The sequence below is a fragment of the Pelophylax lessonae genome (genome assembly GCF_965119305.1).
Source record: "Pelophylax lessonae genome assembly, chromosome: 9".
NCBI classification, from domain to species: domain Eukaryota; kingdom Metazoa; phylum Chordata; class Amphibia; order Anura; family Ranidae; genus Pelophylax; species Pelophylax lessonae.
Genome location: NC_138776.1, coordinates 236,359,406 through 236,375,739, shown reverse-complemented (window position 1 = coordinate 236,375,739; position 16,334 = coordinate 236,359,406). Strand labels below are relative to the sequence as shown.

At 44.1% G+C, this 16,334-nt stretch overlaps 1 protein-coding gene across 1 annotated transcript in view; it reads right to left on the bottom strand.

Moving 5' to 3' along the window:
- Nucleotides 1-16,334, bottom strand: part of RNF20 (ring finger protein 20) — a 61,966-nt gene that overhangs the window by 28,563 nt on the left and 17,069 nt on the right. The window contains 11 exon segments of the mRNA XM_082269183.1: nt 157-369; nt 1,599-1,748; nt 1,828-1,945; nt 5,596-5,942; nt 6,016-6,137; nt 9,108-9,243; nt 12,260-12,439; nt 13,262-13,381; nt 15,735-15,812; nt 16,080-16,190; nt 16,192-16,227. Coding sequence (XP_082125309.1) covers nt 157-369; nt 1,599-1,748; nt 1,828-1,945; nt 5,596-5,942; nt 6,016-6,137; nt 9,108-9,243; nt 12,260-12,439; nt 13,262-13,381; nt 15,735-15,812; nt 16,080-16,190; nt 16,192-16,227 — 1,611 coding nt within the window.

Below are 16,334 nucleotides of genomic sequence, written 5' to 3'. Positions count from 1 at the left end.
TATCCCAATAAATCAATCTGCACTTAGAGCGCTTTTCTGTGCTTCTTTTAAAATACACGAAAGGTTTTGTCATTAGAAGAGAAAAGTAGTGTGTCTGCCTTTCTAGTTTGTTTATTGACAGTACAGATTTACATGTCTGGTGGTGTCACACCCCACCTGTGTGCGCAGTGTGAGCAGCTGGTCCGCCAGTTCCTCTTTCTCCTCTTTGAGAAGTTTGTGGATCTGGTTGGATTTGATTCTTTCAGACATAAGTTTGAAATTGGCATCGTCCTTTTCCCGCAGCTGCTGCATCAGACGGATGTTCTGCTCTTGCATGTCTTCGAATGCCTGGCCAGTGACATCCATCTCCGACAGCAGAGCCTCTTCCTCCTAGGCAGGGAAACAGCAATGAAATACGGTCACCAATATGTGTTTGGTATGGAGAGGTTTTGCCTTAAAGCTCTCCTGTCAAGGAAAAAACAAGGGCCTAACAGCAGCACCTTTAGGTGCATCCACAAAGTAATGTGTGAGCAAGTTGGGAGGTCCAAAAGCCACTCCACAGCGAGTTGTACAGGTAAGCTTTAGGGCAGCTCTGTTTCAGAAAATAAAAAATAAAACCAAAAGCATGTGCATAATAATGTACTTTTTACCTGTTGTGCTGCTCGTTCGCTGTATCTACTCTATGCTGCTGAGCAAAGTCGCCCCCAAAGGTTCTTAATAACTAACACACTTCTGAGTGTGTCAGAGAGTCTCCCCACTCTGCTGTGGTTCCTCCCACTGGTCGTTAATTCCCCATGTCCTGTAGTGGCAAAAGGTCCAGCGGGACGAAACACAAAGCATGGAGTGGGACATCGGACACGCTGAAGTGTAGAAGATGTGAATATACTTCAGGCATCTTTTCTCAGCAGCAGGTTTTATGAACAGACAGACATCAGAACAGGCAAATACAAGTGTCTTCTTTAACAAATGCATTTTGTTTTACATTGATTTAGGGAAATTACTTTTATTTATTGGTGTCACAAAAGGTTTTTCCTGGAATTTTGATGGCATTATGCAGTGCAAAGTAGTGGGTTAAAAAAAGGTCCTTTTAGCAACTCATATTGACCACTTCTTATCCACTCGCTATTATGAGTGGGAAGACGCCTTATTTTAGGCTCCAAGTCAGTTCTAGTTTCAGCTCAACACAGGGCTGGAGGGCTAAAGGGCTAAGGGCTGAAGGCTAAGGGCTAAGGGGCTAAAGGGCTAAGGGGCTAAAGGGCTAAGGGGCTAAAGGGCTAAGGGGCTAAAGGGCTAAGGGGCTAAAGGGCTAAAGGGCTAAGGGGCTAAAGGGCTGAAGGCTAAAGGGCTGAAGGCTAAAGGGCCAAATAAAGGGCCAAATAAAGGGCTGAGCCCCCCCCCCCCCCCGCCCTCTTAGCAAACAGCTTTAAAAGCACCACCACTATCACATGGAAGAGAGGATTTAATTTATTCTCCTATACCATTCTGGTATTTATCTTCACTTCCAGTGGTGAATGGAGTGACAGGGAAGCGATGGGAGGGTAAGAGATTGATGTAGAAGTGGTCAGAATTAAGCTGAATTTGTTGCTAAAGCACAAATGCTATAAAATATCCTTAGTAACCTGTTTAGCTACAGACAGTCTTTTCTGCAGGGCTTCTGTTTGTTCTTCTGCTGCTCTCATCCTCCGTAGGGCATCTTCATCCGCCATTTTCTTGCTGTCCCTCCGTTCCCTCTCCTCCAACTCTCGAAGCCTCTGTCGTAGTTCTTCCAGCTTATAAAAGGGAAACAGTGAAAAGGTCAACTGTTCTCCAAGAAAAAGGAGGTGAAACGCTTAACAGAGCCAACCATACCTCTGCTTTGCTTTTTCTCTCAGCTGCCATTAGCTGAACCTTGTCTCTCTGTTCCTTGGGAGCAGAACGATACATGTCCAGGAGGAGCTTCATGTCTCTTAAAGACTCTTGTACTCTCCTAGCACAAAACAAAGATACAGGATGACTGAATGAGGGGAGAGCTGGCAGAAGAAAAAAGGCAGCAACTTCAAGGAAACAATAAAACAACAAATGGTTGGTTGAAGAGATGTCTAAACATGTTATCCAAACCTTCCCTACATGTCATTACAGGAAGATGTTTTAACTCCTCGTGTTGGATTATACATTTCTATTTAGCAAACTGTAATGGAGGGTTAGGTCTCCTGATGGTAACAAAAGGACTGCAACCCCATGGTTGGGGTGTAAAAAGCCAGCATGTTATCTATTAAACCAGGGGTGGGGAACCTTTTTTCTGCCGAGGGCCATTTGGGTATTTTTAAAATCTTTCGGGGGCCGTACAAAATCATCAACTTAAAAATCTTCCTGTTATATTTGGTCAAACATTTAATTAACTCACCCCTAATGTGATGGCTGCAACTGCTTCTCTTTGGTGAGGTGTGTGATGTTAGCTGGTATTGATGATGTTGCTACTGGTTTTCCAGTTTGCCCCCCTTAATGCAGAGGGATGAGCGCCCCCATCAATGCAGAGGGATGAGTGCCCCCCCATCAATGCAGAGGGATGAGCGCCCCCCCATCAATGCAGAGGGATGAGCGCCCCCCCATCAATGCAGAGGGATGAGCGCCCCCCCATCAATGCAGAGGGATGAGCGCCCCCCCATCAATGCAGAGGGATGAGCGCCCCCCCATCAATGCAGAGGGATGAGCGCCCCCCATCAATGCAGAGCGCATGGGGATTAGAGCGCCTCCTGATTACACACAGAGCGGGTTCTTCGACTTACCCGGCGCGGGCGCTCTCATATGAAGTCATGCCTCCTGGACGGACTCCTATGATAGACGTCACCACAGTGCTGTCTATCATAGGTAGGAGGCGTGACTTTGTATGACAGCGGCCGCACTGGGTAAGCAGAGGAACCCGCTCTGTGTGTAATCAGGAGGTGCTCCCCTTCCCCTCCGGAGGCAGCGCAATGGCAGGGCCGGATCAGAAGGCTTCGGGGGCCGCATACGGCCCGCGGGCCGTAGGTTCCCCACCCCTGTATTAAACAATACTGTTTGGTGAACGGACATAATCATATAATGCAGCTTACCAATTCTTAAATCTGCTGGCTACATTAGTTTCCTTTTTAATGCTTTTCTTTTTATTTTCACTTGGTGATCTGGTCTGTAAACACTTCCCACTCTACTTTGTCTCCACCCTGGTTGGAGGAGCAGTGGACCCACCATTGGATATCAGCCTTGGTAATCTGAGAAGAGGGTAGCGTTTGATTCACTAGCAAATTTGAAAAAACTGACCATTGTAAGCATCAGTGTTAAATGCTTTGCGGCAACCATCTAATTGCCTTGCCACTTTTACTGGACAGCTTGGTCTGGGAAAAAAAGATTTACTGGCTGGATCACAAGGTGAAAATTAAGCAAAAAAAGCCAAAAACGAATGCCTCCACCACAACTAAGAATCGGTAGGCTGCAACTGAATACATTTTTGTTTTTGGATCGAATATCACTTTAAAGCGGAGTTCCGGCCTCAAAAATTACTTTGGGCCATCCGCTTGCTGACATTCACCTGCAAAAGAAATGGATAGTTCTGATTTTTTTTCTTTGCTTACCTTGTTTTTAAAGAAAGTATACTTGCCTTCCTTCTACTTCCTCCCTCTGCGGCCACGGCCCGTGACGTCGCTTCTTGCTTGCGTTGACTCCTGGGAGCTGAACGTCATTGCTCCCAGGAGTCAATGCGCCTGCACGGGCCCCGCTCGTCAGTTCCGGTGCAGGCGCGTCATTCCATGCTAAACAGCTTCTGGGCATGACGCCCCTGAACCCGCACTGACGAGCGGGGCTGGTGCACGGCATTCAGGGACAAAGAGGACACGGAAGAGGACGCCCTGGCTTCAGCTGCCCACACCTGAGATGGCAGCGGTGGATTAGAAATTTTCAAGGTAAGTATTTCTTCTAAAAGGTAAGTGCAACCCGGGACAGTTCAGAGGCTATCCATTATGAAATGTACTAGCCCTGACTGTCCCGGGGGTATTTTTATTGAGAAAACGTTTCAGAGGCCGGAACTCCGCTTTAAGTGAACTTTTTGCTTGGCACTCCATAGAAAAAGCAACTCTAGTTAAAACAGATTATTCCATTTTGAATGTAGTGGAGCAAGGTTCGATCTCCTGGGCCTTGTATGCTGTTCAGGAGCGCAGATGTAAAAGTTCCTTTTTGAGTATACCGAGTGATTTTCCCTCCCCAGCTGCACATACTTAACTTTTGCTCCCGGTCACCCCACTTGTAGGGTACATAGGCTGGGGGCTGGCGGGGGCGGGACTGCAAGAGCAAGCACCAGCGCTGCCCTATAGGATAAAGACAGGGTGGGGAGCGAGTCAAATGCTCCCCTCTTCCCAGAAGTATTGTGTATTTCTTCCCTCCCGGCAGTCCAAGAAGTGGTTGACAAATGAAGGGAAAGTGAGTATGTGCACCTTGGAAGACAATGAGCAGGGAGTATAAAGGGACTGCTTTTCGTACCTATAAAAAAAAAATAAACCAAAACAAAAATGGCTTCCAACTAGGAGAGGCCCAAGAATGAAAGCAGGAAGCAGAACCAGAAATCTGCTGCTTTCCCCCCCAAAAAATGTGTAGAAAAGCAGGGTTTGCTAATCAAGCTAGTAGAATGTACTGTGGATAACAAACATGGATTCTACATAACAGCCCTGGCAGAAATGGAAAAGGATTTTGGTAAAGTGCACAGAATGAAATGTAAACCTAGAATCATCAAAAACTTACAACAGTTCCCTGCTGTATAGTAACCGGTCATTCCTGCATAAACTACAATCTCCTCCTTCTGAATCCTCCTCTTTCTCTATCAGGAATGTGTTATACATGTGTTGTATATCATTGTTGGTGTCAATGACAGTATGATGCAAACTAGGGATAGACCGATTATCGGCAAGGCCGATATATCGGGGGCCAATATGCACTTTTCTCCGATATATCGGAATCGGCCCTGGAACTGGCCGATATTTTTGTGACATCCTTCTGCCTTCTTAGGCAGCCTCCCTCGCCTTGGGCAGCCTCGTCTGGAGTTGGGACTAGTCTCGCAGGAGTGTATCACAGCCATACACCCACCCACAGCAGCCCGGTGCAAACCAGCCACCCACAGGCTCTGTACCAGTCAGTCAGCCACCCACAGGCCCTGTACCAGCCAGCCACCCACAGACAGGGTGCCAGCCAGCCAGCCACCCACAGACAGGGTGCCAGACAGCCAGCCAGCCACCCACCACAGGGTGCCAGCCCCCCACCACAGGGTGCCAACAAGCCAGCCATTAAGAACAGGGTGCCAGCAAGCCAGCCACCCACCACAGAGAGCCAGCCAGCCCCCCACAACAGGGTGCCAGCCAGCTATTAAGCATTAAACAAAAATTAACATGTTCACTACCAGATTTGTGTCAAAAATTGTCTTTATTTTTCAAAAAAACTTGAAATCTACAAAATATTGGCCGATACGGATACGTTGTGACCAAAATATCGGCATCGGCCCTGAAAAAACCGTATCGGTCTATCCCTAATGCAAACCCACTGTCAAAAAAGACTGGTTAAGACAAGAAAATGTAAAATACACTTAGAATACTATGAGAAGTACAAAAAATGTCCTACTTGAGGTCGGCCTTCATCTGTTTGACATTCTCTGCCTCCTTGCGCTTTGTGTCTGGCTCATGTTTTGATTTGTCCTTGGAGCTGTCACCTCGGTCCTTCTCCCGCCCACGATCCCTATCTCGCTCTTTCTCCCTCTCCCTCCTCTCTCTCTGCTGCTGCTGTGGTGGCGGCGGCTGTACCTCCTCTTCTTCTTTCTCCTTTTTTGGGATGACCTCTGGCTGTGGTGGGGCTGGTGTTGGAGGTGCAGTTTCCTCTGGCTCTGTCTTTATCTCCATGGTTTCCTCTCGGGTCTCCTCCACACTGGACTGTGAGGGCAGCAGGAAGATACTACTATTGCGAGAACGTACCTGAAGACCGAAGAAGAATTGTAATGCTGCTCCTCCTTCCAATACACACCATGCAGTTCCTTTACTGACCTACCTTATTGATTTCACTTTGGATTTCTCGCAGTCGCCTCTTGTACCTCTGAACCTCCCCCTTTAGCTGGTGATTGTGGTTCTGCAGGCTGCTGATCAGATGTCTCATTTCACGATTAATAGGGCCTAAAAAAAAAAAAAAAAATAGAATAAATTGTGTTAATGGGAAGCCATTTCATTAAAAAAAAAATAAAAAAAAGACTTCAAAGTGTGGTTGAACGTACATTCGGTAATTTTTAACCACTTGCTGACCAGTCACGTTGACTGTACTGCGGCAAATTGGTTCGTTATCGTCTGGCGACATAGACCTACGTCAGACATTCCCCTCTCTCGGCGGCGCTCGCGCGCCGCCGGAGGCTTCCTCCCGCTGTATTCAGTTACAGCGGGAGTCGGGCCAGGGGAGGAGCGGCGGTGATCGCCGCTGCTCTTTCCCGATAGTCGGGGAATCGACTATCGAGTGTGGAGATCCGCCCGCTTGTGTAAACACAAGCGGGCGGATCTCCTAAGTGACAGACAGTGACAGATTACAGGATTCAACATAGCTGAACCTGCGATCTGTCCCTGTGTCACTCAGTCACCTCCCCCCACACACGTCAGTAAGCACCAGCCATATATTAACCCCTCCCTCTCCAATAAAAATTAACCCCTTCCCTGCCAGTGTAATTTTTACAGTAACAGTGCATATGTATAGCACTGATTACTGTAGTAATGTCACTGGTACCCCCAAAAGTGTCAAAAATGTCAGTCAAGGGTTCGATCTGTCCGCCGCAATGTCGCAGTAAAGCAAAAAAAAAAAAAAAAAAAACACCAAAAATGACAGAAATCTTTCCTTTAGTTAGCAAACGCAATAACTTTTGCGCAAACCAATCAAAATACGCCTATTGCGATTTTTTTTAATATAATATACTTAAATATATTTAAAAATATGTAGCAGAAAACAAATTGGCCTAAAATTATAAAAAAATTTTGATTTTTAAATTTTTTTGGGGGAATTTCATATAAAAAAAAAAAAAATGTGAAAAATATTGTTATTTTTTCAAAATAGTTGTTCTTTTTTTGTTTATAGCGCAAAAAAAAAAAAAAAAAAAAAAAAAAAAAAAAAAAAAAATCGCACAGGTGATCAAATACCACCAAAGAAAGCTCTGTTTGTGGGAAAAAAAGGACGTAAATTTTGTTTGGGTACGGCGTTGCATGACCGCGCAATTGTCAGTTAAAGTCGCACAGTGCCGAAACGCAAAAAGTGGCCTGGACGTAAGACAGCAAAATCATCCGGTGGTAAAGTGGTTAAATGAACATATACTGTATATATGGGTGAATGTTGAAATTATTTCTTATGATAAACTACAACATTTGTAACTCAACTTCTAGTTATAGTTAAATAGTTAGGTTGAAAAAAAAAAAAAAAAAGACACTAGTCCATCTAGTTCACCGAAAAACTCCATATAAACAAACCTGTACCCAGAGTTGATGCAAAGGAAGGTAAAAACCCCCAATAAAGCATGATCCAATTTGCTCTAGGGTAGGAAAAAAAATTCCTTCCTGATCCTCCAAAAGGCATTTGGATTTTCCCTAAATCAACTACCCCTGGTGTTATTACCTTTAAATAATACTATCCAATTAGATTTTGTGCATTGAGGAATGCATCCAGCATTTTTACAGCCATTTTTTTTCTCAATCCAATGAGCTAGCCAGAACCAGTTCTTGAGGGAGTCTATTTCACATTTTAACAGCTCTTACTGCGAAGAGACCTTTCTGCGTACCAAGGTTAAATCTCGTTTCCTCCAGATGTAGAGTGCCACCTTGTCTAAAGTAAGTAGCTCAGCAAGTAGTTCACTATATGGACCGCTTAAGTATTGATACAAGTTGGTCACATCCCCCCGGTAATCAGCTCTTCTCAAGAGAGAATACATTTATTTTAGCTGATCTTTCTTCATAGGGAGATGGGGACACTTATATCATTTTTTTATATTACACACACATACATACATATATATATATATATGCACACATATACACATATACACACACACACACACACATATTATATATATATATATATATATATATATATATATATATATATATATATATATATATATATATATATATATATAATTTAAATTTTTTTTTTTTTTTTACACAGTTTCTTTAAAAAAAAATAAATAAATAAATTGCTCAACTTTATTGCGCTATAAAACAAAAAAAAGAGCGTCAATTTTGAAACATTCTGCTATATGACATTCTCAAAAAAAAAAAAAAAAAAGTAAAAATCAAAATTTAACATTTTAGGCCAGTCTGTTTTCTGCTACATATTTTTAGAAAAAAAAAAAAAAAAAAAAAAAACGGGCCCTTTAAGGCCCTTGGGAGGAAACGACGTATGACGTCCTACAAGGCCATAGAGTTGAGTGGGGGCCAGTTTGCCCTCACTCGACCTCCTGCCTAGAGTTGGAGAGGACTGGATAGTTTTCCCTGCACTGGTAAGTGGGGAAAACGACCAGGAAGCGGCAGGGGGGCAACCTCTCCCGCCGCCCATAAAAGTGATCTCGCAGCAAATCCACCATTGGGACCATTTCTATGCTAAAGCGGACCGCCCGCCGTTTAAAAAATGTAACGTCAAAGTAGCGAAGTAAATACACGGTGGGCGGACCGTAAGTGGTTAATAAATGTAGGACCTGACCTTTTTACTTTCAATTATGTTTGAATAATATTTTTGGGTTTGTCCTCTCTTTTGCAACCCGTCATTCCTTTTCTATTTTTGCAGCCTTGATTTCCTTTTGACATATTTGGTTATATTCTTTGAAACTTTTAAATGATGATGTGTCAGCTCATTTTTATATTTTTGAATTCTCTTTTCTTCTTATTTATATCCATTTTAACATTGGACATGAGCCACATAGGTTTTATTTCTAGCCTTTTAAATGTATTGCCCATAGGAATATATTTTTGCAGTGTGTTGGCATATAGTCAATTTGAAGCATTCCCATTTCTGTTCTGTTTTTTTTTTTTTTACTGGTAACATTCCCTCCCAGTCTAAATCTTTAAGAGCAGACTTAAGCCTTGAAAAATGTGCTCAGAACAAAATTTATTTTAACATACCTGCTTGTTCATTGGCAGCCAGCGTCTGCTCAAACTCAATCCTCAGCATCTCGTACTCCTTTCGCACTTGTGCAAGAGTGTCCTCCAGCTGTATCACCTCAGTGCGCACCTTTTTTTGAAGAGCCACCTCATCCCGCTAAGACAATGGAGGAAGGAGAGAACTTCAATACAAGATGCCAATAGTCAAAGAGGAAAACCATAGAAATTTGCTTAGAGCAGGGGTGTCAAACTCAGTTTTGTTGCGGGCCACATCAACATTATGGTTGCTCTCATTGGGCCAATTGTATCTGTATGACTATACAGTTAGGTCTGTGTATATTTGGACACAGGCACAATTTTCATTCTTTTGGCTCTGTATGCCACCAGAAGAAAATTTAAATGAAGCGATCCAAATGAATTTGAAGTGCAGACTTTAAAGAGGTTGTAAATCCACTTTAAATGCTTTTGCCTATAGGTAAGCCAATATTAAGGCTTACCTATAGGTGCTATAAATATCTCCTAAAACATGCACAGTTTAGGAGATATTTAAAGTGCATGCAGCCGACGACGTCATCGGCGCATGCGCTCTGAAGGAACGACCACCCGTCGTTGAATTCACTAACCCTTCCTTCAATTCGGGTGTACATACCCACAAATTAAACCTGAGAGTGTGCACTTTCAGCCCAAATCCATTATATAACTATAGCTTGAATAGGTTTTGGAAAATACCTGAAAAAATATAAAATTATGCCCGTGTCCAAATATATATGAACCTAACTGTATACGTGCATTTACTCTATCATATCACTAATTGCCTCTGCATTTGATTATTACTGGTTTTAGGGATAACTTATGATACCAGCAGTGTGCGACCCGCTTTTTCAACTAGCACAGAATTGTATTATTTTCATAATTATAAGCATATGTCCAGCCACCCGCGCGCCCCCCCCCCCCCCCTTCCTTACATCAGATGTCAAAAGCCGCCCTACCATCAGAAGTGGAGTCCCCCACTCTCTTACATCACATTGCAACCCCCCTTACTTTATGCTGTTGCTGGGAATCAAAGAGTAGGGCCTGTAAGGGGACCAGAGGAGGGCTGGAGTCAGCTGCTGGAGACTGCTTAATGCTAAGATCAGGAGATGAGGAGACAAGGGAGTGCTGTGGCTGCACAGAAAGGGGCAGGATCTTTAGTTCTATCCTCCTCTCTGCTGCTGACTGCTTAAATGGGAGGGGGGCGAACATGCTCCACAGCTGCATAGGGAAGCGCAGGATCTGGTGAAGGAATTCTGTCCTCTCTGCTGCCAACTGCAGAGACAAGGTGGGAAGGTGGGGGCAGAGAGAAGAGGGGGTACCGCAGCTGCAGGAGAGGTGCGAGGGCCACATGAAATGGATTGGAGGGCCTTGTGTTTGACATATGTGGCTTAGAAGGTAAGACCCCTTCAAACTGATATCTAAAGGTTTAAGTGCACACTTGAAAATACAGTCCCTTCAATATATTCAGGCAAATGATTGAGGCAAATGGAGCCTTTTGATTACTTTAAAGTACAACTGCAACTTTGTTTTAAATATTATTATAATGCGCCTAGCACACTCCAAATTAACAACATAAAAGCTAAACCTTTATTTCACATAAGACTAAGATTTTGCCATGGTCTACTTACTTACAGTAATGCTGTTGCTAAAATCAAGCAAAATTGTGGCTGCTTAAAGTGGAGTTCTGCCTGGGAGAAAAAAAAAAAAAAAATTAAAAGTCAGCAGCTACAAAAACTGAAGCTGCTAACTTTTAATATTTAGACACTTACCTGTCCAGGGAGACCGTGATGTCGGCACCCCAGCCAACTTTCGGATCAGCGGTCAGGTGCTGCCGCCGCCATTCATAATAAGGGAAACTGGCAGTGAAGCCTTTAGGCTTCACAGCCTGTTCCCTACGCGCTGTGCTTTCTAAATTGGCCCAGCGGCGGGGGGAAAGAGGAAGGGGGCCCAACTTCCCGAGGGACAGCGCTGTCTCCCGGAAGTGGGGGAAGGGTACCTGTAAAAGACAGGCACCAGTTCCCACCATGAAAGGTGCCAAATGTGTCACCGGGGGGGGGGGGGGGGGGGGAGCAGATCAGCCGAAGTTCCACTTTTGGGTGGAACTGTGCTTTAAATCATCACTGACTATCCAGTCTCCTGTAGAGAAACTAGTACAAAACTCTGCAAATCCCAGCATTCAATGCACGAAATGAACATTATTCTAGCCCACTCTCCATCTGTATATCTTGGACACCCCTTAGCTGAATGATTGAAACTCAATTGTAGTTTAGGTGTCAAACAAAGCGTATATACATTCCTTTAAACTTGCATGATTTAAAAGCTTGTTCCGAACTGGTTTGAATGGGTTTGGCTAAATAGAATTGGACTAGATGGGAGATCTTCCACTGGGAAATATTGTTTCTAATTACACTTTGTTTTTTGTCCCTTTGGAGTGATTTCCTTTCACTTTATATGGGGTCTCAAGACTAGAAGTGAAAAATAATCTTGAACAAGAGGAAGGAAGAAAGAAAGAAAGAAAGAAAGAAAGAAAGAAAGAAAGAAAGAAAGAAAGAAAGAAAGAAAGAAAGAAAGAAAGAGGAAGAAAGAGGAAGAAAGAGGAAGAAAGAAAGAAAGAAAGAAAGAAAGAAAGAAAGAAGAAAGAAAGAAAGAAAGAAAGAAAGAAAGAAAGAAAGAAAGAAAGAAAGAAAGAGGGAGAGGAAGGAGGAGGGAGAGGAAGGATAGGAAGAGGAAGAGGAAGAGGAGGAGGGAGGAGGAAGGGGGAAGGAGGAGGAAGGGGGAAGGAGGAGGAAGAGGAAGGAGGAGGAAGAGGAAGGAGGAGGAAGAGGAAGGAGGAGGAAGAGGAAGGGGAAGGAGGAGGAAGAGGAAGGGGAAGGAGGAGGAAGAGGAAGGGGAAGGAGGAGGAAGAGGAAGGAGGAGGAAGGAGGAGGAAGAGGAAGGAGGAGGAAGAGGAAGGAGGAGGAAGAGGATAGGGGTTTTAACCATTCAAAGGCATAAAAAACAAAAACAAATTTGGACTTTGGATATGCTTTGGGAGTGTAGACACACATACTGCATTTGCAATTTGTTTTCTTTTTTTTTTCCTGTGAAATCAGAAATTTTACTTTAAAGGGATAAATTAAAAGGAGTAAAGGTATACTCACTTCAATGAGCTCTAGCTGACGCTGGTGGTTGCCACGTGTCCCATGCAGTAGAGAACGAGCCTCATCTAACTGCGCTTTTAACTGCAGTGACTCATTGTACAGGACAGAGAATTGTGACTGCATGCAGCGGTATTCTGGAGACACCCGCACGTTCTCCTCTACTGATCTTGACAGTTGTTCCTGGGCAGCAAGGGGAAAAAAATTGTCAGAGTTGAAAGCTCTTAACGTACAATACAGCAACTCCTAAAGCCACAGGACGAAAGCATCTTACAACACTTCAAGTGGACCAGCAAAGATGCACTGCTCTGCTCCCCTACTTGTGTCCGTGTACCTAGACTGCCTAACACAAGCAGGGAAGAACACCACCTTTGTGCTTTAGTTTAGGGTCCAACCTCTTAGGGAGCCTATACCCTAGAGCAGAATTTTTCAACGAGGGTGCCTTCAGGTTTTTTTCAGGGGCGTCTTGGCAACATACCCACAAATTGCCCATAAATGTTATATAGGTCAGCAAGTGGATCAAACCTGGCTTTTAGTTACACAAAGCCACGGGTATTCATTGTGTACCATTACAACCTTACCTGCAAGTGGCATCCTAACAACCAATGACAAACAGCATCCTTGTTTGCCCCTCTCCTGTCCCTCTTCATCAACCCTGGGGTCACATTCGCTGTGTGAGCGAGAGAAACATTTGAATACTGGTCAGTACCAGTGTGCAAAGGTGTATTGCTTTGGAAGAATAATCACCTCCAATATTGGGAGGCCAATGTGTGTGGATGTTGCTGCTTTATTATTATATAAAACTTTTTTGGTTTCATTTTTTACATTTTAGTATGGGGTGCCTTAAGATTGTGCATCCTTTGACTAAATAAAAGGTTGAGAAATACTGCCCTTGAGGTCTGCTGTGTTCTTTATCGAACATTCAAAAGAAACGTCAGTTACAGAAGGTTTCAAAATACGAAAAGCAAAGAAGTCATTGGGGAAGGAAGAGGACTAAGAATTAACCTGCAAGTCCTTGTTCTCTGAAGTCACTTCATGCAAGTCTTGCTTGAGCTTCTCCAGTTCCTGATGGCGGTTCACAGCCAGCTCCTTATTCATATCAACTTCATTAGTCATTTCTTCAAACTGCAGAAAACAAAAATAAATCATACCCTACTGACCAGGTCTCAGGTACCAGAAATAAAAGAGCCCTAAGAGAGGCACAAGTCTTCCGTTAATGGCATTCAGATTTCTCTGACAACAGGCACATGGATCCAACGCTGCATGGCCAGTCACAAGCCAAGTTACACCCACAGTCTGTATTCCTAATCTGACGAACGCCCATTTGCTGGGACCTTCGTCACGGGTTACTGGAGGGGTGAGGAGGCCAGCCTCCTGCCCACGGACTATGGCCCTGGCTTGTAGGGGAGCGCGGCTCTGGTTGGGGTGTATGCTGGGGGACCCTTGGAGTACTGTTACTTTGAATTCAAGTCCCTGTCACCTCAAGCGACACAGACTTTGGGCCTAAGCTGCATATTACAACAAAGGACTTCACACCATGAGAGACTAAACAGATGCTAATGACATAAGACTGAGCTATGGTATACTGGGGGGATGTGAATTGACACTTAAGTTATAATAAGGTGTGTTAAAAATGGAGACGGGCATTTTGAGAGCCTATGTCTTCTGCTTTCATCTGTTTAGAGGTGGAGTGTGTTCACACTTCTAGGAATGCGTATTTGGCTATGTTTTGGCCTTGTGGTTTGTTGAATTAATTATGATAATGTTGCAGTCTCATTCACCTATTGTCTCTTTCCAGAAGGCCAAGGTATGTTAACTATGTTCTGTATACAATTACATTTGCATAGGATAATGAAATCAAACTCATGAGACTGTATATATTGGAAGTGAGTTGGTGAATAAAGTGTCTTTTGTTTTACCCTTCATTGAGCTTAGGCTAATGTTTGGGGAGAATTGAGGGGCCAGGTCACTGCATCACGTGAGATTCTGGAGACCCAAGACAGAATTACTTGGTCCAGGTATTGGGGATCTGTTACACCTAACATCTCATATACCTATCTTTTGTCAACAAGGACAGAGCACTGGATGAATCAGGCTTTGCAACAGCAAGGCAGTACTTCCACCATTTCCCCAGGCTTGGATAACTAGTGTAATATTCTCCACCAAGTATTTCGTTTGGAAGTATTAGCAGTAGACTGCAATTCTTCAGGGGCAAGCTCATCAGTCAAGGAACTAAAAATAGGAGTCTCTGCGGCCAATAGTCATTAAGGCTGTGTGTGGGCAAGTCAGATATAGGACCTGCAGAAGAGGGTGCAGAAGTGTGCTGATGGCCTCTGGGATCAGTCAGTAAATAAATGGATAATTTGGGTTATACAATCTTGAACAACAGTGGTAAAAACCTCAGCTGAGAAAAGAGAGGGCCAAGCCACACAACAGAGCCGAAAAAAACTCAGACAAAACAGAATGACTTATACAGGAGAGGGGTGAATGACTGGTGCTGACTGGTGGTCAGGAGGCTTTCGTTCCTCACACGCACCAATCAGCATGGGAGAGCAAACAATGCTTCCTGATCACCAGCCAGTAAATGAGGCACGGCTGCGAACGGCAGCCTGTGTGTACACTATAATGCTAGGATTGGTCATAATGATCACTTAGTACCGAGCCACGCTCATTGGGTCTGTACCTTTTGCCTCACTTAGTACAGAGCCACGCTCATTTGGGTCTGTACCTTTTGCCTCACTTTGTACAGAGCCACGCTCATTGGGTCTGTTTCTTTTGCCTCACTTAGTACAGAGGCACCCTCATTGGGTCTGTACCTTTTGCCTCACTTAGTACAGAGCCACGCTCATTGGGTCTGTACCTTTTGCCTCACTTAGTACAGAGCCACGCTCATTTGGGTCTGTACCTTTTGCCTTAGTACAGAGCCACGCTCATTGGGTCTGTACCTTTTGCCTCACTTAGTACAGAGCCACGCTAATTTGGCTCTGTACCTTTTGCCTCACTTAGTACCGAGCCACGCTCATTGGGTCTGTACCTTTTGCCTCACTTAGTACAGAGCCATGCTCATTGGGTCTGTACCTTTTGCCTGCGATCATCGGTGTCCAATCCCAGTGCAGTCACAGGACTGTGCACACGCATGTGCACACAGGAGCATCGTTTCTGGAGGACATACATGTACAGTGGGCGGTCTGCAAGAGGTTAAGACTGTGTGCCACATAAAAACCTTACATGTACTTAAAACAGGGTAAAAATGAGGAGTCAAAAAAGTTATGTCAAGTTGACAGATGCTGATAAATTTGGTCTGGGCTGCAATGACCACTGGTCAGAAAGCGGTTAAAGATTGAACCCTATAATAAGTGTAGTTCAACTGAAGTGCTGAGCTCTACAGGCCCACAATCTGGAGGAAAAAAAAAAAAGGGGGGGGGGGGGGGTCAGACTGACATGGAATCCTTTTTTCACCACAGCTTTTATGCTTTACCTTCTTTGAGTTGATGGTAATTGTTCCTCCATACAAGCTGCTCCCAGCACCATACACCTTGTAGCCTTTTGAATTCACCTAAGGGAGACACAGAAAAACCTTGAGGCACCTGATCATTGAAAAGACATACTAGGCCCTATTTTCCAAAGCCTCTGGAGAAACTCATCTGTCTAAGTCATGCTGTAAACACCACGTTTGACACATACAAACATTTTAAAAGTGCTGCAAAAGAAAAATGACAAGTGGTTTTTGTTTTGCCCCCAGCAAGAAGACAAACTGCTGTAATTACAGAAACTTTGATGGCATTGGGGACTGTCACCAACAACACAAATCTGCGTGTCTTACCCTCTCAAGGACCTCAGACAAGTGTCTATTCAGGCGCTGCTCTCTTTTGCGGACCTTGTCGATGTCCCATTGTAGATCTTCAATGAGGCCATCCAGGTGTGAGACGCGGGATTTCTGCATTCTCCAACCGGGACTGCAGCTGAGTGAACTGAACAAATGAAAAGGAAGCAAATATAGTTAGGTATGAGGCTGAAATGCTGTGCTATATAGGAGCAGGAGGGGTAACCTGTAGTTCTGCACAATTAATGCCCATGG